At 42.4% G+C, this 21,499-nt stretch overlaps 3 protein-coding genes across 5 annotated transcripts; all 3 read left to right on the top strand.

The window, feature by feature from the left end:
• The first annotated feature begins 155 nt into the window (after nt 1-155).
• Nucleotides 156-9,865, top strand: znf628 (zinc finger protein 628). 2 transcript variants are annotated; one of them, XM_055047921.1, is made up of 9 exons: nt 156-278; nt 504-1,198; nt 1,937-2,009; nt 2,091-2,987; nt 4,227-4,397; nt 4,513-4,846; nt 5,159-5,313; nt 6,183-6,425; nt 7,456-9,865. In XM_055047921.1, the coding sequence occupies exons 2-9, from the start codon at nt 807-809 to the stop codon at nt 9,316-9,318; spliced, it is 4,128 nt and encodes a 1,375-aa protein (XP_054903896.1). In that variant the 5' UTR covers nt 156-278; nt 504-806; the 3' UTR covers nt 9,319-9,865. The 2 variants fall into 2 exon arrangements, with proteins under 2 accessions (XP_054903896.1, XP_054903895.1); XM_055047920.1 differs by having other exon boundaries at nt 2,091-3,029.
• A 1,506-nt stretch (nt 9,866-11,371) lies between these two features.
• nat14 (N-acetyltransferase 14 (GCN5-related, putative)) lies at nt 11,372-14,456 on the top strand. Of its 2 annotated transcripts, XM_055048120.1 has the most exons (4): nt 11,469-11,576; nt 12,029-12,203; nt 12,283-12,588; nt 13,770-14,456. In XM_055048120.1, the coding sequence occupies exons 2-4, from the start codon at nt 12,123-12,125 to the stop codon at nt 14,211-14,213; spliced, it is 831 nt and encodes a 276-aa protein (XP_054904095.1). In that variant the 5' UTR covers nt 11,469-11,576; nt 12,029-12,122; the 3' UTR covers nt 14,214-14,456. The 2 variants fall into 2 exon arrangements, with proteins under 2 accessions (XP_054904094.1, XP_054904095.1); XM_055048119.1 differs by lacking the exon at nt 12,029-12,203 and having other exon boundaries at nt 11,372-11,576; nt 12,262-12,588.
• Nucleotides 14,457-19,502: 5,046 nt separating this feature from the next.
• Nucleotides 19,503-21,465, top strand: aicda (activation-induced cytidine deaminase). The gene is made up of 5 exons (XM_055048099.1): nt 19,503-19,522; nt 20,095-20,260; nt 20,815-21,097; nt 21,202-21,317; nt 21,405-21,465. Exons 1-5 carry the CDS (start codon nt 19,503-19,505, stop codon nt 21,453-21,455), a joined length of 636 nt encoding a protein of 211 aa, XP_054904074.1. The 3' UTR covers nt 21,456-21,465.
• Nucleotides 21,466-21,499: the final 34 nt, after the last annotated feature.

Below are 21,499 nucleotides of genomic sequence, written 5' to 3'. Positions count from 1 at the left end.
TAAATGGGTTTCCCGCACAATTTTGGGTGGTCTGAATAATTCCTCTGATGCCAAACATTGCTTATATTTTATGCTCGAGCTCCTGGCCAATGGTAATCGCTAATCTTTTCAGCGAGGGAGCCAATCACCGCGCGCCTTGTTGGAAGGCGGCGTCGGGTGGAGGATTGCTGTTAGTTTGCGCTGTGTTTATTGTTAAGGTTGTGTGGATTAGCACTGCAGTTCCCAGTTTATAGCCATAACATCTACATTTTACCTGCAAGATAAGTTAAAGCGGCGCGGTAAGTGCCGATTTAGTCCGTTCTGCTGTCCTTAGAAAGCAGCACGTTATTGTTATTTTATTTTTCTTCACGGAGAGCCTGATTAGCTTAAAAAAAAAGCAGGCCACTCACTGCTGTTGTGATTCTGGCAAAACGATTTCTGTACGTACGCGTTGACCAGCAGCTGTGGCAGGTGTTTGTTTACTTCCTTTTATAACCAAGTGGTGTCGTTTTGTTGATCTAAAGCTGGCCTCAGAGGAGCCGAACAGCAGGGACGGACCACGGAGCTGGCGGCCGGCGGAGGGAGGAACATCTCCGGCCACAGAGGGGAGGAGTGGCGCTGGGAGCCGAACAATTCAAACCGGGAGTTACGGAGTGACATCACAGAGCACCTGTCCCAGAGAAAACGGTTTCCATGACAACGACAGCTTCCTGTTGCTAAAATAGAGCTTTAACAAATGACAATGAAGCCATGACCCTGCGCCCAACTTGATTCCCACCTACTTCCAAGTTTCACCATCGTCTGTGTATCACCAGCTTGATCTGCTCATGGCCAACTCTGTTGCCTTAGTTGTCCAAGCAGAGCTCCTGCCAGCCCAGTCCGCACCCTCCCTCTCCGCCTTCCCGTCCCTGCTGGGATCAGGAGAGGATGGGGCAGAAGACAGGGAGCGGGGGCAGCTCTTGGATGGAGACAAGGGGGTAGTGGAAGGTGGAGAGGAGGTGGTCCTGGACGTTGTCACGTCGTCCGTATCAGAGTCGGCTTCAGCTCAGCAGGCTGAGCAGTCAGAGCATCCTTTTCAGTGTCTGGACTGCGGGAAGAGCTTCAGGTGGTCATCCAGGCTGACCCACCATCAGCGCAGCCATAACAACGAAAGACCCTACCGCTGCAACCTCTGCCCCAAGGCCTTCAAGGGCTCCTCTGCTCTGCTCTACCACCAGCGGTACCCGTGTTAAAACTTATCTATAAAGACACTAAAAGACTGCTACAGTGATTTAAAGCACATTGTTCATGCACGTCTTGTTAACGTCCACATTTCTCCACCATTTATAGTATGTTTGAAAAAGCATTTATACGCCTTGAGCTGCTTCACAACTTATTACTACTGCAAACATCAGTGTAGTTTAATTGAGATTTCATGTGTTATATTAACAAAATGAAACATAACCATGAAAGGAATCTGGAAAGTGTGAAGTGCATTTGTGTCTGGCCCTCCTGCATCAATACTTCATTGAACCACTCTTTTTTTTAAGGATGTCTGCCTAAAAATTCTCCCTTTCTTTGTGAAAGGGAGACGAGTCAGCTTAGACGAGTCAGAGAGCATCTGTGAACTAAAATGTTAGAAGTCGACCCACAGATCTTGAATTGACTTTAGGTCTGGACTTTAATTGGGCCATTCTAACAATTGTAGCCTTTTACATTTTGTTCTGACTGGAACACTTTTCGTCCACATGTTGCTATGTGGTAGAAGTTCATTGCACTGAATTTAATTTAATAATGGAGTAAAAGAAACTCAATACATATGCATGGTGCACTTTCCTACAGATTCCTATTTATTTTTTTATTTACTGATCTACTATTCTACTATGACAAAGTTATGGTTTTTTTTGTCTTCCATGATTTTAATTGATGTTTATGATTATCTGTACTGTTCTCCTAAACAATTGCACTTATTTTCCAGGTCTCACTCAGGAGAGAAACCTTATAAATGTGAAGACTGTGGCAAAGCCTTCAAACGCTCATCTCTTCTCCAGGTGACATATTGTTTTAAATCAAGGATTTTAAGGAGCGATAATGAGTGCAAACTTTCCCTATGTTTGTCTGTCGACTCACAGGTTCATCGAAGTATTCACACTGGAGTCCGGGCCTTCTTGTGCCCTTATTGCCCCCTAACTTTCAAATGGAGTTCTCACTACCAGTATCATCTGCGGCAGCACACGGGGGAATGCCCGTACCCATGTGACTCTTGTTCCAAAGCGTTTAAAAACTCAAGCAGCCTGCGGCGGCACAAGAACGTCCATCTTGGCCTCAAGCCTTACACATGCTCTGTGTGTAACAAGTCTTTCACTCAGTCCACAAACCTGCGGCAGCACATGAGGATACACACAGGCGAGAGACCATATGTCTGCAGCGAGTGCGGTCGAAGCTTCACGCACTCATCAAACCTGGCTTTGCACAAGAACTCTCACTCCAACCCCAACGCAGGAGTCAAGCAGGGGAAGCGGGGAGAGGACGGGCAGAAGGGGAATGAGGTAGTGGAGGTGGTGGTTGGGACAGAGGAAGTGACGTCAACCATGTTGACAGATATGGTGGGATTTGTGAGCCAGGAAGGAACCGACGGAGTTGGAGTGGGGATGGAAGAAGTGTTCCTGTCAACCACTTCCTCTGGTCAGAGCACAAGCCTTCTTCCCCAAATGACCCTCGCTCCTTCCAGGGAGGACGTGTGCACATCCAGGGCCATTGGGACAGAGGTCCACCTGAGCACCGACACCGGGGCTAGCATGCTGCTGTACAGCTGCGGCAGCTGCAACCACACGTTTGGCACAAGGACAGAGCTGGAGCAGCACCAGGCCATCCACATGGCTAGTGGCGAACATGACGCCAGTGGCGAAGAGGGGCATGGAGCAGGGATGGAGGTTGGAGATGGACTGGTGGGAGCCGGACACCTGCTGGCTGACTTTGAAGAGGTGGTGGAGACCACCACTGTGGCCGAAAGCGGACATACAACCGAGGTGCTCCTTGATTTAGCAGAGGGTGTAGATGGCAGTAATGCTGTAAGTGAAACAACTTCTTCCATTCTACAAGGCACATTGAGATACTGAAGAGACAACATCTTCATGTACATGAATCCATTACATCGGGATTTTATAGACTGAAACAGAGTAGTTCAGACAAAATGGTTTTCAGTGTTAGTTTACAAAAAAACCTCAAAAATATGCTTTATAGTTTTAGTTTGTTGTTTTAGTTTTGACTCCACACAGATCACTTTGCACAAAGGTCAAAAAGGAGTTATGATCCAATGGCAAATCTAGAGAATTTTCTAGATGTGTCATTTTGTTTGACAGGATCCAAAAGTCTCCTTTTAATCTATTTTTATCCAGAAATTCTGAAACTACAATGATATATTCAGTTGCATTTCATTTTGATTTGGTTTAGCTAATGTTGAACAAATACCAAATAGATAAATGCATTAAACTTTGTCTCTACCATTACAAAAACCACTGACTGTGCTTCACATTAACAACGAAGTGAAACGATTGCACTTAAATTATGAAAACAAAAATAAAATGTGTGCCACTTGTGCATAATTAAATGTTTTAGTGTATAGAGCTGCAGGTTGAATTTGATATCTGAGCCAAAATATAAACTGGAATTATAAGCTCCACTTAAGCAAAGTTTGGAAATAAGGGAACATTTTTCCATTTGAAGTGATCAGTAGTTGGCAAGACTCTGAACCCAAGGCAGCAGGAGGAAATCCCGTCTGGTGCAGTCTTGCACCAGACAAAGCGTTGTGTTCGTAACACTTCAATGTGCTGTTAGCTCCCAGGTTGTGATATGCATTTAGTTCAGAGTCCAGGTCAGAGAGGATACCCAGGTGTAAAGATTTTTTTATTTATTGATGTCGTCACTTTCGCAATTTACAGTGTGCATGCATTTGAAAATGTCTGCACCAAGTGGTTGCAGTTGTGAATTGTAATCTGTCAAAATGAAAGATGGCCTTCAGATTTACCTGTCACTATTTGAAAAAAAAAACAAGTAGGGCTCAAATGAGGTTTTTTTTTTTTCTTTACTGATAAAGCGAATACAGAAGCATGCCGCACTTGTCAGAGTTTTATTTGTAATCAGTTTTAAATACCATACACTAAACTGTTGTTACGTAAGGTCCATAAAACTTCAGTTGTTGAATTTGGGTTGAGGATTTGTGTTTTGATATGCGTTGCTTTGTGTAATTTCCTTTGGTCTATCCTCAGAATGTGGGCGCCACCCAGGCCCAGTTTGACCTGCTGCAGAGCTTCACCGAGGTGACTCAGAGCGCCGAGGCCGTGCAGCCGGAGGCCAGAACCACATGGGCAGGGCTGTCATGTGGCTACTGCACTAAGACCTTCAAGACCAGCGCAGGCCTCAATAGACATGTGTCACTGGTGAGAATGACGGTTGAAGCCGTTGCTGTGAAAGCAGTTGGTCAGAGCCCAACACTAACATTTATCTGTCTTGAAATAAACTTTTATCTGCTGCGTTTCCCTCTCGTTCCCCCAGATGCACTCGCTTTCATCGCAGTCACGCTCCCAGTTCAGCTGCTCCGCCTGTGACCGCTCTTTCCCTCTGCTCTCGTCACTCCTCACCCACCAGCACTCCCACACCCCGGAGCAGCGCCTGCTGGCCGAGGCGGAGGCCGAGATAGTGTGTCCGCCGTCCCTTTCTCTGTCTCTGCCCCTCCCCTCCTCCCCCAGCCAGGCCGACAAGCAGCTGGAGGGCCAGAGAGAGATCCATGTCGACATCATCGCCGTCGGCGAGGAGCAAGAGGAGCACCCGCCCAAACCAACTAAAGCCCCAAAAAGGGCCGGATCTGGCAAGAACACTCCTGCTGGAGGTAAATACATTCCCTAACATGTACAAGTGTTGTACAAGGGCACTTTCTGCAACATAATAGAAAAATTGAGCAGTTTTACAAACATAACCACTTCCAACATTGGTACACCTGAAACCACCATCTGTCCCTGTCTCCAGTCTCCGATCTTGGAGAATAAGAGCAAACTGTACTGAAATAATGACTGTATGCGATCCGTCCGCAATCTAGTTGGTATTTGATAGTTTCTGAGAGCTCTCATTTTCTAGATTGGATCTTGAGGTCACTTTGAACTCAGTGACCCTGAACATCTTTTCTGATTTTGCTTTTGTACAGAGAGGCCGTACCGCTGTTTGGAGTGTGGAAAAGCCTTTAAGGGTTCCTCAGGGCTGAAGTACCACATGCGGGATCACACTGGCGAAAGGCCGTATCGCTGCACCGAGTGTGGAAAAAGTTTCAAGAGGTCGTCTCTGCTCTCGATCCATCAACGAGTAAGGCTTCCCCTAAACCAGGGGTCTGCAACCTGCAGCCCCTCGTGGCTCTTCAAAACTCTGGCCAAAAATAATAAAGTATCTAAAAATATATTTCAATATATCGACAAAAAAGACTAGTTCTGGTATTTTCTGTATTTTCCATTTGGCTAGGATTTCTAGAGAAGAATGATTTAAGCAATTATTTTTTATTTAACTCCTTCAGTTTGTCATTAGGATATAAACTACTTTTCCTTTCTTAATTTTGCAAAGATTTAGAGCATTTCATTCAAGATAAACAGTTTTATTCTCAAATGAAAGGTTCTGACATCTTTCTTTGTTCTATGTGGAATAAACTATTTTTAAACTATTTTTACTGGGAGGCGTAATCCTTACAGTCCTAGTTTTTCCACTATGCAGCATCATAACTCAGAAATGGTAATAATTTTGTCAGTACCAGGCTTTTCATGCTAATCGTTAGTTTTGCTTTTTTTTTTAACAAGTGCCTATGTTGAGAATTGCTCAAATTTTGTTTAAAGAGGACCCGTTTAAATTTGCTTCAAAAAAACATTTGTATGAGTTAATCTTAATTTGGTTCAACACCAGACATATAGGGATCATATCCCTTTATTATGAATCCATTTGTCTTCTAGAAAAAAGCAAAATCACCTTTATTGTCCAATCAGTTTTATTTATCGGCCTCTATTGTATTAATTCAAAGATCCCATTATCCTAACATTCACACAGAATATCAAAATGTCTGAAAAATCAAATGGTTTGTTTCTGATCGGATACGTGTGTAAACTAGACCTTATCTAACACTGAATCTAATTTTTAATAGCACAGAAGTTCAAATGTCAAAAACCTTTTCTCTATTTGTTCTTTCCCAGGTACACACAGGAGTTCGGGCTTTCCAGTGCCCCCATTGCCCTCTCACCTTCAAATGGAGCTCCCATTACCAGTACCACCTGCGGCAGCACACCGGGGAGAGACCGTACGTCTGCAAAGAGTGCGGCAAGTCGTTCAAGAACACCAGCTGCCTGCGAAGACACAGTCAGATGCACTCTGGGCTTCGACCTCATACCTGCTCCATCTGCTCCAAGTCTTTCTCCCAGACGTCTAATCTCAAACAGGTCAGTTCAGCCAGGCCATGCAAACGCATTGAACCTTTTCACATATTGCCATGTTACAACCCCAAACTTCAATGTAATTTAGGAATGTTTATGTAACAGACCAACACAAAGTAGCAGATAAACACTGGCCTACTGTTAGTGAGCACCTTAAGTGTTTGTGCTTCTTTTTCAACTCTACACTCTACAAACTTGGATGCTGATTGGATTTTAGTAAATTATACACAATTATTGCCTATATTTGTGTTCTGAAGGAAGCTAGCGGCTTAAAGCAAGTTGTCCATAGCAATTACTTTTGTAATCATTCATACTGTAGATCATTCTGACAGTGAATTGGGTTTAAAAAATGACCATGTTATTAAACCTTTTTTATGCAATGTAAGAAATGCATCAAAAGATGGGGTTAATTGGACATCAAAAGTTGCTCAAGAAGAAACTGCATGGTTTAGTTCTCTCCCTGATGGTAGGAAGTACTAAACTGAATCCTTAAAAATCATATTTGTACACACCGTGTACAAATATAGTTGTAGTTGTGAAATGGTTGTGAAATGGAAGAAAACAGCTAAACTGGTTTCAAAATGATTTGCTTTTGGAGTGTATTTCTACCAGCTTTACTCATTTAGAAACTGACATCTTAAATAGCAAGTTGCAGGTTGGCCAGAAAGTTACATTTGGTACTTATCTAACAACATTTTTGACCTGTTTTTTATCAATTGGGTGACTTGTGAAGATAATTGATTACTCTGGATTTTATTTAGGGGTGTCAAAGTAAAAAGGCCTACTTATGTTTTTTGCACACTTTTCACAGTTTTATCTGTAGAAAACTTTGACATCTACATGTCCTATTTGTTCCACTTCAACATTGTTCACTTCTTTGTGTCGGTTTGACAAATAAAACCTCAATAAATTCCGTTAAAATCTGTGGTTGTAACGTGACAAAATGTGCAAGTTCTGAGAAGCACTCAGTTATTGAAGCCAAATGTCTTCACTGATCCTCATGTCTTTGATTTCCCTTTTACTCCTGGGGGAGCAGCATGAAAGAACGCACTCTGGCGAGAGACCGTTCCAATGCACACACTGCAGTAAAAGCTTTACGCACTCCTCCAATCTTCAGCTCCACCTTCGCACACACTCTACAAGCAAGGACTACAAATGCCCGTTCTGCACCAAAGGGTTTGTCATGCACTCCTATTTGCAGCGACACATCCGGACCCACGGGAACGGTGTTTCCCTCCCTGGCCCTGGCAGCGGCGGTAAGGACGGCGTGGCTGTGAAGGCCAGCGTGGGCGGAGTCACAACCACCACAACCCTACTCAATCCCATCACCTTGGAAACCTCGGGAAACAACGGCAGCCTGATCGTGTCCCAGCCGGCACTCAATATTCCCCCTAACACATCCCAGAACTACTTCATGATTCAGACGGCGAATGGCCTGCAGCTCATCCCCCTGTCACCGCCTGCTCCTGCCCCTCCACCTCCCCCACCTCCACCTCCATCCCAGTCACAGAACTTTCTCCTCATTCAGTGTCCCTCCACAAATGGCAGCCAGTCCAGGTTGATTCTGGTCCCTACGGCGAACAACCCCCCACCAGCTCCAGAGCCTCAGTCCCTTCCCATCCTTCAGACCATACAAGCATTCCAACCTGTCCTCAACCAATCGCAGACCCACATAGCCCAGTTTCCAATCGTATCCCAGCAACAGCAGCACACCAAGATCATCATTGCCAACACTGCGCAAGCCCCGGTTGCCACGGCAAACCACGGCCTCGCGGCCCTGCTGACCAAGCCCATTTTGGGGAAGAGCACACGGACGGTACGAGGCCGGCGCGGCCGCAAGCCTAAAGCCGCTCTGCAGAAAACCGCTCCGACTGCAGGTGGCGCTGTCCCAGTGGCAAACTGTAACACTGTAAGCAGTACTAAGATGGTTGCTGTTAATAACACTAACACAGACTCAGATCTGTCCTGCCAAAAGCGTACAGCCTCCATGACTGTAGCCTCCAAAGAGGCCATTGCAGAAACCACAGGATCACTTCCTGTTACACCAGAGGATACACCTCATTCGTCTTTGGAGCAAATTAGAAAAGAGGGAAAAGAGAAACAGTTTGTTTTGTGCTTCGAAAACGCGGAGCAACAGAAACAGGGAGCGAACATTGAGGAAGGTGGTGACCCGTACGTGTTGCAGTTTGAAGGGAATCCATCTGGGGAGGCAGATCAGGAAGGAATCGATGGAGACAGCAAGTCCATTGTGTTACAATTTGAGTCAGGTGGACAAGATCATGGGGAAAATGGAGGGAGTAAACAGGGGGTGATGTCACTTCTGCAGGAATGGGGTGAGGGGAAGCAGGGTGGGAGTCAGACAGTTGGGGAAGAAAGCCAAGGGGAGTCGTACGTCCTTCATTTCCACACCGAAGCTCAGCAGAGTTCGTCATCCAGTTCTACGTTTGGTCAAGGACAAGACAGCAGCGTTGAGCTGTCCTGTGCACCCACCCAAGCATTCGTCCCCATCAGCGGACAGGAGGTGGTGTTTGACCAGATGGAGCCGGAGGGCGAGCGGGGCGTGCAGATGATCGCGCTAATTGAAGGCGAGGGGGAAATGATTGGAGGAGACGGGGCGGGCTGCAACACGGAAGCCGACACCCTGGCAGAGGACGAGGGAGGCGTGAAAAGCATCTTCCAGCTGGAACACGGAGACGAAATCGTCATAATCGAGGTCAGCACCAGCCAGCTGAGAGGCGAGGAGCAGGAGGAGGAGATCTCACCCAGCAGCCATGTGAAACTTGAGAGCGCAACAACGGAAAAGTCAGCAATAGATCACGGCTCGGCAGAAACATCAGCCGAAGACTCGAGAAAAAACAGCACTATATCAAACTCTGAGGAGCTGAAGTTCTCCGAGTGAGAACCGGGTCAGTGGGAAGGGGAATGACTCGCTTTGTGAGATGTTTGGTAGCACTTTAGTCATTTGAGTTCTCCTGGAACTGAGAGTGAACATGCAGTTAGAGGAGTGTTGTGTTGTAATGCCATGGTGCCACTTTCTAGAAATGTTATACATTCAAATAGGCTAAAACATGGACTTTGTATTATTCATAAACACATTAGTTAAATGATACTGTCACAGGCAGTTTGATGAAGTATGTCTGATTTTTGTTAAGTGTTGTATATGGGACACTTTCTTCACAGTGTTGATAGCAAATAGTAAGTAATTAATAAATTTGTTAATATATTTTACTGTTTGGGTTATTGAGCAGCAGAAAAAGGCCATTGTGTTGACTGTGAATGTCGAAATGAAATGTGGAGGAGAGGAATGAAAAGTAGACGATATCGCTAGAGTTTTGGGATTTTATATTACTACAACTCAGAAATTCAAAATTCCCACTGGCTTTTGAATGCAACATTGTTTTCCATTTGGTGTAAAACCTGAAAATAATAAATGGCTTTTTTAGTTAGTTCTGACTGGAGTTACAGTACTATTAAATCAGGATCACAATCTATTTCCTCAATATCTTTATTAATCCCTTCTTGTTTTTTCTACTGACAACACGCTTTTTTTAAATAAATATTTTTCCATGAAATTTTCATGTGATTTACAACGAGAAAAGTGAATAGTGCAGCCAAAGATCATATCGTATCACCCCTATAATTTGAAACAGCTCAAGAAACCAAACATATGAACATGTTGAGATGCTGCTGACCTTGATGATCATAACATGATGTTTTATATTGTTCGCTCAAGCAAAAAGGTAAAAGAATGCAACTTTGAAAAGCTTCTACTATTTATTCTTGTATGTATTGTCTCTGCTTATACAAATGTACCCAAACATTTTTTTTATAAATGCAAACCTCTTAATGTGGACATGTGAACTATTAAAGAAGTAAAAAAAAAAAAAAAATACAGCAAGATCAAGTTGCAGAGATTTTCATGGTCACATTTTTCAAAATGTTAAAACATTGCTAGATTTGAAAAATGTACATTTACTATATGGTGTTATATTTATTTCTGTTAATTTTGATTATTATTATTGATTACAGCTAACAAAAATTCAAAATTCTATTTTCAGAAAATTAGAATCTAAATAAAACCTTTTTTTATATATATATATATATATTAAGATATCAGCCAGCTGGGAAGGATGACACTCTTCCTCCAGACTCTGGAACCTTGGTTTTCAGACGTGATTTTAAAAATTTACTTTCATCTAAAATTACTCAGCAGCAGTTGAGTCCTCCTGAGCTCCTGAGGTAAGAAGCTTCTGAATGTCTGCTTTGGGAGTGGGGTTTAAAGAATGACACAAGCAATGTGACCGCTCTGGCACAGATCCTGGATATGTTTGTCAGTGGTGATGTGAAGCTGCAGTCTGATCCGCAATTGGACATTTTGCTGCCACGAGTTTTCCCTCCACTCAACTTTCCGTTGAAATGTTTGGATGCAGCCCACTTCTTGAGCAGTGACATTGTGTGACTTACCATCCTTGTGAGAATTTGTCTGTGACAGCAGGCTTCCCATTATTGTGTGGTACATCATTATGTCTGAGAAACTTTTTTTACTGAGCTGTAAGCCATACAAAGTCAAATTAATTGATTGATATCTGTATTTTTACAGGAAATATTTTTAAACTAAACAATCTTTCGTGTAAGAGAGGAAAACATGTGGCAGTCTTCTTTCAGCCGGCTGACAGGGAGTGTGCAGCAACAGGTAGAGGGCAACAAGTAGCCAGCCATAAATCTGCATGACAAGGATTGTATTATTATTATAATTATTACACTTTGTTAGTATAGTAAAATCTGCAGTGTTAGTAAACTTTTAGTTCCACATGGTCATAAAAATGTAAGCAATAAATCGAGTTTGTAATACTCATTTTCAGTCATCTTCATCAAACATTTAAGCGTAACAGGTGACGTTGTCTATCTACGCAGTTGCGTATTCCGGTAGCGTCTGCGCAATGCGGGTCCTACGTACGCAAACGGCGTAAACCGACCCAGACGCCGCTCGAAAACGGACCGTAAAACAGAAATAGGTCGGATTCAGAAATGCGCTCTTTCCGTACGCAGAGGAACTGTGATCATTCAATAAGATTCGCGCGGACTGTTTACAAGCAGAAGCTCTTAAGTTGTTTGTTTGCGGCGCCTGAGCTGCGATTGAGCCGCAGCGTGCAGAAGGTAAGCGGAGCCGCGGTGGGAACGGCTGCTGTGGCGTTACGGAATGACCATATATGGGGTTGAACCAGATCGGTTTAGCTCTGATGGTAGCTGCGGGAAGCTAAAGCGAAGGGAAGCAATAACGGTGCGACGTAAATTAATCCATCATAATCCTCTGCAGGCTCATTTATTTGAGGCTGTCTGGGTTGCAATGCTATAGCACAAAAACGCAACACTACATGAATATATATATATATATATATATATATATATATATATATGTGTGTGTGTGTGTGTGTGTGTGTGTGTGTGTGTGTGTGTGTGTGTGTGTGTGTGTTTGTTTGTTTGTTTGTGTTTACCAACCTATCAGTTATAGGCTAAACTGGGATTTGAATGCATGTCCTAACTAGCACAAGTTCAGTCTTCAAGAGTGTGCTTTTTAGTCATGCATTCCTCACTAAAATGTGTTGCAGGCTGCCTGTTTACATGTGGATGCTGGGCTTCACACCACACCACAGGTAGAGTCAGTGGTGCCAAGGGCCTCCTGTCAAAGCACAAACACTGAACATGGTGAGGCTGGAGTTAGACCAGGTGATAATGAGGAGGATGAAGGAGGACGACATTGAAGTGGTGAAAGCCCTTGTTAAGGTTGGCTGAGTTCCTTTCGTTTAAAAGCTGCCTGTATATGTCTTGTACGCTCTTTCAGTTTGAATCTTCTTCCTACCAGGAAGGCTGCGAGGGCACCGAGAACCGTCTCATCTTACACATCCTCACACGTCCACTCTGCCTTTTCATCCTGGCCGTTTTCTCCTCCATCCTGCGCTGCCTCGTTCACTCCTTCATCCTGGCCCTGGCTATCCCTGTGTTCCTGCTGATTGTCTTTCTGAAGATCACCATGCCACGGTCAACGGGGGTCCTGGGCAGCAGTCGCCCCTACTGGGACTATATTGGCAGTAGCTACAGAGGCCAACAGGATGAGACGTTACAGAATCCCTACTGCAGGATCAGTGGGAAAACGCCAGGAGCAAAAAAGGTGATTGTTGCTGAGAATAACTTGTGTGATGAAATGAGCGCAAGACAAATTGGCCACCCTAGAAGAAAAAATATTGCATCGTCTAAAAGCTCCAACTTCAGTTTATAAAATGAAGATTTATATTATGATGTAAGGATGATGGAGTAAGGACAAATGTTTTCAGGTAGCAATGGCTCGGAGATCCTACAAACAAGGCATTTAAGAGCGCCAAGTCTATCAATAAAAACCGGTGTGATAAATGGCTCCTTATGACAAAAGTTATCATTTAAAACATTAAAATTATTGCTGTATTACCCCCACATACCAGCAAAATAGCCTACTTTTTATTAGCCAGCCAAGCAAATAGTTGTGCAAGTCTCACTTTAATACACACAGTTTGTTTTATTGATGGATGGTGCACCACAGTAATGTAAGTGTCAAAGGTTTATTCTGACGTCATCTGTCACTCTGTACCTCCATTCAAAGTTAAGTTTCCCTACAAAAACAAGTAAGTTGTCCCTAGGATGTCCTTTCAAGATTATGATGCACATTGACAACTGGATGAGAGATGAAGTATCACTTTTTTATTTGGCTCATACACTATGGAAAAATAAATCTCTGGTGCTGACATAGGATCTATTAAAACACAACACAGCTGCGAAAAAAAAAAAAAAACATTTACTTACCTGAAAATCCCTGTTTGTGCACAAAAAAACAGCTATGGTTGCCTTTGTGGTCTGTCTGTTAATAACCTCCTTCCTCAGGTTTGGGTTATTATTTCCCTTAATCCAAGATTCCATTTGTTTCACGGTCGTGAGGCAAATAGTATTTAAAGCAGAAAAGCTGCTTTTGGGGGAGTGAGGACAAATCAGTGAATCTTACGCACATTTCCTGTGTACACTCTCTTTGTAGAAGAAGTGTTCACTACATGCTTTTGCTGTGTCACTGATAAGCGGCCACACATCCGTTTATTATGGGTCTATTGAAAAAAAAAAAACAGTCTTCTCCGTTTGAGGTAACGGATGCTATGTCGTCATTAGTATATGAAAGACCATTCACTTTGATAAACATCGCAGAGGCTTGATTTGTGTTTCATCCTTTCAGGTTTTTCAAGGACTTCTGTCTCTAAAATACGATACTATCTGGTCATTAGCATTTGCATCTGAACATCGCACGCATGTAAAACCTCATTTTTTGTTCAGCAACGCCGCAGAATTGGATCTAAAGACAAAGTCAAGGAAACATCATCAGAGAAGATCACTGCAGAGAGAGAGCAAGCAGCAGGTCAGGTGTGGGTGGCAGACTGCGAAGGGGATATCGTGGGCTGCGTCTTCCGTGAGAGCGAGACACGTCCGAGCGTGAGGAGGATCTGCAGGCTTGTGACGGGCTGTTGGTACCGCAGGGAGGGTCTGGGTCGTCTTCTGGTCCAGAGTCTGGAGCTGAAGGAGAGGGAGAGCGGCGCACGTAGGGTGTATGCGCACATCCCCTACCCATCCAAAGTAGGCGAAGCCTTCTTCAGGAAAGTGGGCTATCGGCAGCTGGGTGAGGCGACTGATGAAGAAGATGACGATGAGATGAAGAAAGAGACCCCAGAGAGAGGTTTTATGGGGTATCCTCTCACTAAGGTGTTCTACAAAGACTTGTGATTGACAATCAAGTCAAAGCCATTAGAATAACGGCACGTTTACTTGTTAACCCTTGAATTATGCGATATTAATTAAAGTATTTATTTATCATGTGCATTGGCGCTATTTAATTTTAAGTGACATCTCCATTTTGATGACGCAGTCGGGTTTTCTCATGCAAAAAAGACATTGCAAAGTCTGAGTTGTTCTGTACTTTACACTCGTTTGATCAAGTAAATCATTTCTGTCAAGTCTGTTTCTTTATCTTGTATCCACACGTTTCTTTTGTCAAGCACTGCAACGCAACAACGCGATGCATTTGAACGACTGGAGGCGTCCGCTCTGGTCTGAAGCGATACAGACGTGTAGGTGTTTGTAGAGTTACTGTAGAGGAAGTGTGTGTGGTTTATGTGAATGTGCAGAATTTATCTGCTTTTATCTCAGCGCTCATCTGTTGCTGCTCACCTTCACACACACAGATTGTGACTCTGCAGAAACAATCAATGCTCCTTTTTAAACCTTGCAATTTTGTTACATTTTAGATATTGATCAAGAGGTTTTTTATGAGTTCTTAAATGTTTGCGGTATTCAAAGGTTTCTTCATATTCATGTTAAAGTAAGCACAATCTCGTTTTTTTATTTTTATTTTTGTTTATACACCATATCATTGAAATGTTGCAACACTTGTAACCAGAGGCAATAACTGTATGATGCCTTTTGAACGTATTCACACCTCTTGAGCTTTTACATATTTTATCACAGCAAAGTCATACATTTCTATGTGGTATATGAGGATTTTTCATGTGACAGACAAACTCGAGAGATGGCACACAACTGAGAAGGAAGAGGAACATGATGCATGTCTCTTAAGAATTTTTGCAATTAAAAATACAAAAAAGTGTGCTATGTCTTTATTCTAGCCATGCCCTCCACAAATCTGGTCAAAAAAAATGTTTTCAGGTCATACAAGCCTGAAATTTAACTTTCTAATCTGGATGCAGACACTGTTTGTTCTGAAAAACTACCACTGCAGATGAACTGGAAAGTCTGCATCTCTGTGATAAAAAACTTGGAGGCAGAATCCTTCCGTGGAGATGTTTTCCTCTGAGAAAACATCTCCACGGCCAGTTTCCTTAGAATTCAGGTGGTCAAAAAGCCTCCACTGATTACAAAAAACATGCACCAAGCAGTGAGTTGAGGTTTGCAGAGTAAAGCACAAAATGAAATGTGCCAAGCCTGAACTTCAAGATCTGCGCCGCAACTCACCGTTAACAAACCAGAAAATTGAGCTACAATTTGTTCAAGGCTATTAAAACAGGCCCGTGAGGTTTGAGGATTCTGGTGTGTGGAGCGATAAAACTGAACCTTCACTTCTCAGATCAATGGTTTGTCTGGAGAAGGAAGAATGAAGCATGGAAAAGAATATCGTACCTATAGTGACGCATGGTGGTGACTCAGTGATGCTGAGAGATGCCCTGGGTGGGGCCGCTTCGTTTCCGACCAGCTTGTTTTAGAAAATGTTCTAGCTAATAGTATTGATTACAACTGACTCGTAGTTCATTAAGAATCTCTGAAGGGATTTGAAATGTTGCACACAAACCCAAGAATATTAACAAACGTCTAGATGAGCTAAAATCCCTCAGGATTGCAGCCAGAAGCAGGTGTGCAGCAGCTCATAACAGCTAAAGGTTGGTGTAGTAAACACTAAAGATGCTAGTCATGCAAGGTTTGACTAATTTTGAGATTAAAAAGTGGCTTTTTAATCTCATAAAGTGGCTTTTTTGTGCCAATTGAGTTGAGCCACTTAAATTTATGTTCCTTTTTTTAATGCAAATAGCTGCAAAGAAGCACAACTTTACAGATTCAACACTGTATTCATTATTTCCAAATCTTTCTCATTTACACATTTTAAAGCATTTCGAAGCATGCATGAGTTTGCATTTCCCTTGGAGCCTATTTTTGTCTCCACACCAGGTGTCAAATACCTCCTTCACATGTGCATTGTACAGACATCCTGTGGTGTTTACTGGTGCCGCACTGACGCTGCATTGACAATGTCTGTGGTTAGGAGGACGGTAGATTAGCATTGAGGAAAACATGAGGGCTGCTAACCATATTAAGGTTAGCCTCAGGCAGGGGGAGGGTTGTGTGCATTTTCACTCACATAAACTAACAGTCACCTGCAAACCACACTCACGTCTAACTCAGAGACCTTATGTATATAAGTTTATTGCATTGGACGTTAAACTGTAAATTATAATCAATCAAAAAGGAAACCGGGTTATAACCTGCAATGTTTGGAATTAATCTTTACAACAATTACGAGCTGCAACATTCATACACTATCTGCCTTACAAAAGTATTCATACCCCTTGAACATTTTTTCCATTTCTTCATGTGTTACAACCATGAACTTTAGTGCATCTATTTTGTAATATAGGCCAACATCAAACAGTGCATGACTGCGAAGCGGCAAGCTTGAAAAATGTGTCTATTCTTCTTTGCAAAACAGTTCATGCTTGTTTAGAATGATTGGAGAATGTCTGTAGACAGCAATTTTTAAGCCTTTTCAAAGATTCCTGTTTGGATTTAAGTGAAGACTTTGACTTGACCATTTTATGCAGGGATATTTAAAATAAATAAACTTGTACATAACCCATCCCGTCATTAATTTGACTGTTTGTTTCGGTCTCACATCCTCCAGCAGGTTTCCACCTTCCCTCACCCAGATAAAGGAAAACATCTCCACGGAAGGATTCTGCCTCCAAGTTTTTTATCACAGAGATGCAGACTTTCCAGTTCATCTGCAGTGGTATTTCTCAGATCTGCCTGAATTCTAAGGAAACTGGCTGCAGCTTCTCATCTTCCAGGTTTAGGTGGTGTAACGACTCTTCCTTTAGCTTTAAACTTTAGCAAAATACTTTCAGCTATTCTTATGAATCCATTTATTTCTTTGTGCAATCCTTTTTGTGATCTTCCTAGACAATTTTCTTTTCAGATTTCTGATATGCAATAAAACATTATGAACAACATTCCAGGTATTTTGAAGTGTAACATCTAGCAAATGTTACTAAAGAAGTCTTGGATTAGTTGTGCCATTCCTGATTATTCAGGACGTATGAATAGTTTTCAGTCAGCAGCATTGAAAGTAGTATTTAGACTTGAATAAAAATAATTACTATTTAAATGGTTGATATGTAATTTATACCTGAGCAGTTTAGAGTTTTTGACAAATTTGTAGTTGAACAATTTTAGTTGCAATTGTAACAAGTTCATCTGCTATGTATCTTCTTCTACAAATAAAAGTACTTTTAAAAATATATATTTTCAACACTTTTTGTTCAGCATCAGGTCATTTCCTCATTACTGTCAAACTGCAGACACCTGTAAGCTGGGCCTCTACCCGCTAGATATGTAGCTATTATTGTTGTCAGGAAACAGATGTGAGTTCACACACTGGAAAGAAAGTCTGTTTGTAACTGTGGTCATATGCGTCTGCACGGTATGGCTGTGTGTGTGTGTGTGTGTGTGTGTGTGTGTGTGTGTGTGTGTGTGTGTGTGTGTGTGTGTGTGTGTGTGTGTGTGTGTGTGTGTGTGTGTGTGTGTGTACAGGGTGTGGGCGGGTGGGTTTTGGAAAATGTGACTTGGCATTTCTTACACTCGCTTTCTCCCCTTCTGACTACATGTGTAGCCATTCTAGAGCACCCCTGCAAAGAAAAAAAACAAACAAACAAGAAGAATAAATAAAAAAGTGCATGAGAGGGGATGGAAGTAGTGCATGACTGAGAGATGACCTTGGTCAACTGCGGTGGAGCCCAGAGAACTGGGTGGGAAGTGGTTACATACAGTCTGACATTAAATGAGCTCCTTGAAGTTGAAAAGGGACCAATGCACACAAGTTTAATGTGCGGAGACATTAAGAAACGTGCACTGTCAGAGTAATGCAATAAGATGTGAGGTCGCTCAGAGCATACAGACGCACAAGCATGAATCACTCTAAATTTGGGGGCACCACACAATCGTTGGATAAATTGGATAAATTTGTTCCAGATGATGTATAACATACAGACAGTGTTAATGACATGGCCGCACAGATGAGCTCCAAAAACAGCCACCCTGGGAAACGGTGAATTCCCCCAACCGCAGAGTACACGACAGGGTAAGGGGAGTCATGGGAAAGCAGCATGGCTGCAGGCAGTGCCACTGAGCAAACGGACCGAGCTGAGGAGCTAAAGCAGACGAAGCATAGGAAACATGAGAGCAAAATAATACAAAGTCTGGCACCTGGCTGGTAAAGCATCTGAAAGTTCAAAGGCAAACTGTGGCCGGTCAGCTGGATGGATGACCAGCTGACACGTAGGGTGAGGAAGGCTGATTAAAGCCCTGCTACTCAGCCTGACACAGTTTGGGAAAACCCAGATCTGTCTGGGAACGACCGAGGAAGTGGCGGTGGAGGGGTGCAAGCTAGGTGGAAAATTTTAATGGCAGGAGGGCTAAGTTACAGATCAAGGTGAGGAAGGTTTTTTTTTTATTCCTTATGTGATCTGGGAAAACCTTAGGGTGGAAGTCAGTGGTCAAGGCTTGGAAAGTTTTCAGGGAGCTGGCTCATTTTCTGACGTTTTTGAGAAACCAGAGTCTACAAAAAACGTCAAACACTCCTCCCATGTGTGGTCTTCGGGATTATTCAATAAAATCTGCAAAGTGCCGAAATGAAATTCAATTTTTGCACTCTAAGCTGCAGGTGCATCATGGAAAGTTAATTTATCTCAGTGAAAAAAATTTAACTATAGGGGCAACTGGGGCAAGTTGAATCAAAGGGTAAGTTGAGCCACCACTCATAACTAGTGAACAGTAACTAAACATTTGTACTTTTCAATGATTTTTTTATGTTATTGGGAAGCATTTGCGAAAGTAAAAGTTTCTCAAATCACTTGATGAACTCATGTCATTTAAACCAAAATGCAATTTTAAAAGAAAATATTTAAAACTACAAATAAATTATAGCTTCAATATTTTACAAAAGAAAACAGTTATCCAACCACCTGTTCTATATAACAACCCCCCAAACTCACTTTGAAAAATGTCTTTGACCAACCAGGAGCTGCCTTTGCTTGATGCCGGATGTTTATATTTGGAGGTATAGGTTCTCATTTCCCTCCTTTTAACCCCCTCAGCGCACACACACACACACACACACGCATGCACACAAGCGCCTGCACACCCAAACACACACACACTTTCACTCTTTCTCATTTACCTCCATTTAATACCCACGCCTGACAAGTGACAAGGCGAAGCGCGGCTTTTGAAATGATTACAAAGCTCGACAGGTGAGCAAAATGGATGAATTATGTTAATACTTTACATCTTCATCTCTGTCTTATTATTTAGAGAACGCAAACCGTTAAAGGGAAAAAAATAAATCGGGAGGTTTTAATTCTCTTTTTAAATACATCTATTACACGTCCACACTTTGATGCTAATTTATGGTTCTTAAATAGAGCAAAATCAGGGTTTCAGTATTAATAACTGCTGAACAACTGTCTTGGTTTCACTAAAAGTTGTGAAACTGAGAGTGAGAAAAAGTTTTGGCAGTGAATGTTAGCTGTTGTTCCACTGCCCATCACACCTAATTTAGTTAACCACAGATTTTACATGACTTTCTTACTCTAACTTCTAAGATAAAAATTTAAACCAGCGGCTCCTCTCAGTGATTCATTGAGCTCCAGACCTGATTTGGCGGTGGATTTTACTGTAATAGGATATCTGTAAATGACTAACGAGCTGCACACCATCACACAATGAGTCATTTATTGGATACTTTGAAAAAGTATCGATAGCCTATTCAGTATTAAGCTTATCACACATTGCATCAGCTTAAATCTTTCCCCATTTTTCACAGGGCACTACTACCCAGAAAAAAATTCATCTATCATTACAAGAACATGCGCTGGGCAAGAGGTCGATGTGAGACATACCTCTGCTTTGTGGTGAAGAAGCGAGTGGGACCAGACTCCCTGTCCTTTGACTTTGGACATCTTCGCAACCGCAACAACTGCCATGTGGAGGTAAGTTATCAGATGACGTCGTTCAGGTGCGAGACAGATTGAAGAATTATGAACTTGTGGTTGCACATTTATCAGCATGTTAAGAAATTGTTTTTAACAAAATTACAAAAGAAAGAACTAATAGCACCTCTACTACTATTACATTTTCATCAGGACATTGCTTAGTTTTTTCCTACAACATACATCTACCTAATTTGAATGGTATGTTCTCTTGTCTTTCCCATTTGACCAAGTGGACAAGAGAATTGGATCGTTGTGTCACTTTACTTTTATACACCAGGACTACAAAAGATCCCGAATAACAAAAGTTCCTAGAAACTACAATCAACTTAATGGAACTAAAATAGGTGTTGAAAAGATTGTGTGAGGTTATTTACTGGGCTGTTTATGATAATTGTAGGAATGGATCTCCATCAGAATAATAAAATTAAATGTACGTGACAAAACAGAAAATATCTTGTGTGGATCACTGCCCAAGATGGAGTTAAAGTAATTGTGAATTTTGTTTCTTTTAGCTCCTATCATATCTTTATCTTATTCCTTTGTGTTTGTAGCTGTTGTTCCTGCGCCACCTGGGAGCGTTGTGTCCTGGCCTGTGGGGTTATGGAGTCACTGGTGAGAGAAAAGTCAGCTACTCCGTCACCTGGTTTTGCTCCTGGTCTCCCTGTGCAAACTGCTCCTTGCGACTGGCTCAGTTCCTCCACCAGACCCCCAACCTCCGCCTCAGGATCTTCGTATCCCGGCTTTATTTCTGTGACTTGGAGGACAGCCGTGAAAGAGAGGGACTTAGAATGCTGAAAAACGCTGGCGTGCACATCACAGTCATGAGTTACAAAGGTCAGGGTTTACATTTGTATGAGAAACTAGGAATACAATTTTCTCTAGATTTTATGTCCTTGATTTTTATTAAATTGATTATTTTTGTTGTAAATCTCCCTCAGATTACTTTTATTGCTGGCAGACCTTTGTGGCAAAAAGTCAAAGCAAGTTCAAGCCGTGGGATGGGCTGCACCAAAACTATATCCGGCTGTCAAGGAAACTCAACCGCATTCTTCAGGTTCAATTTTTAACACACAATGTCTGTGATTCACAAATCCAAAAATGAACTTTAAACTAATCATAATGTTCTGTTCTTCTCTCTTAGCCATGTGAGACAGAAGATTTAAGAGATGCCTTCAGGCTTCTTGGACTGTGAAATATTTTCCTGACTCCCTCTGGTGCTCCCATTACGCATTATTA

The sequence above is a fragment of the Poeciliopsis prolifica genome, unplaced genomic scaffold, assembly GCF_027474105.1.
Source record: "Poeciliopsis prolifica strain line A6 unplaced genomic scaffold, Auburn_PproV2 SCAFFOLD026, whole genome shotgun sequence".
In the NCBI taxonomy this organism is placed as follows: domain Eukaryota; kingdom Metazoa; phylum Chordata; class Actinopteri; order Cyprinodontiformes; family Poeciliidae; genus Poeciliopsis; species Poeciliopsis prolifica.
Note: the sequence above shows the minus strand (reverse complement) of the source record. Positions and strands in the feature narration are given on the sequence as shown.

Coding starts and splice junctions, on each gene's coding strand:
- znf628 (XM_055047920.1), top strand. CDS start 807: ATGGCCAACTCTGTTGCCTTAGTTGTCCAAGCAGAGCTCCTGCCAGCC. Junction 1,199..1,936: donor GCTCTGCTCTACCACCAGCG/GTACCCGTGTTA, acceptor CTTATTTTCCAG/GTCTCACTCAGGAGAGAAAC. Junction 4,398..4,512: donor TCAATAGACATGTGTCACTG/GTGAGAATGACG, acceptor TCGTTCCCCCAG/ATGCACTCGCTTTCATCGCA.
- nat14 (XM_055048119.1), top strand. CDS start 11,448: ATGCGCTCTTTCCGTACGCAGAGGAACTGTGATCATTCAATAAGATTC. Junction 11,577..12,261: donor TGAGCCGCAGCGTGCAGAAG/GTAAGCGGAGCC, acceptor ACGCTCTTTCAG/TTTGAATCTTCTTCCTACCA. Junction 12,589..13,769: donor AAACGCCAGGAGCAAAAAAG/GTGATTGTTGCT, acceptor TTTTTTGTTCAG/CAACGCCGCAGAATTGGATC.
- aicda (XM_055048099.1), top strand. CDS start 19,503: ATGATTACAAAGCTCGACAG. Junction 19,523..20,094: donor ATGATTACAAAGCTCGACAG/GTGAGCAAAATG, acceptor CATTTTTCACAG/GGCACTACTACCCAGAAAAA. Junction 20,261..20,814: donor GCAACAACTGCCATGTGGAG/GTAAGTTATCAG, acceptor TTGTGTTTGTAG/CTGTTGTTCCTGCGCCACCT.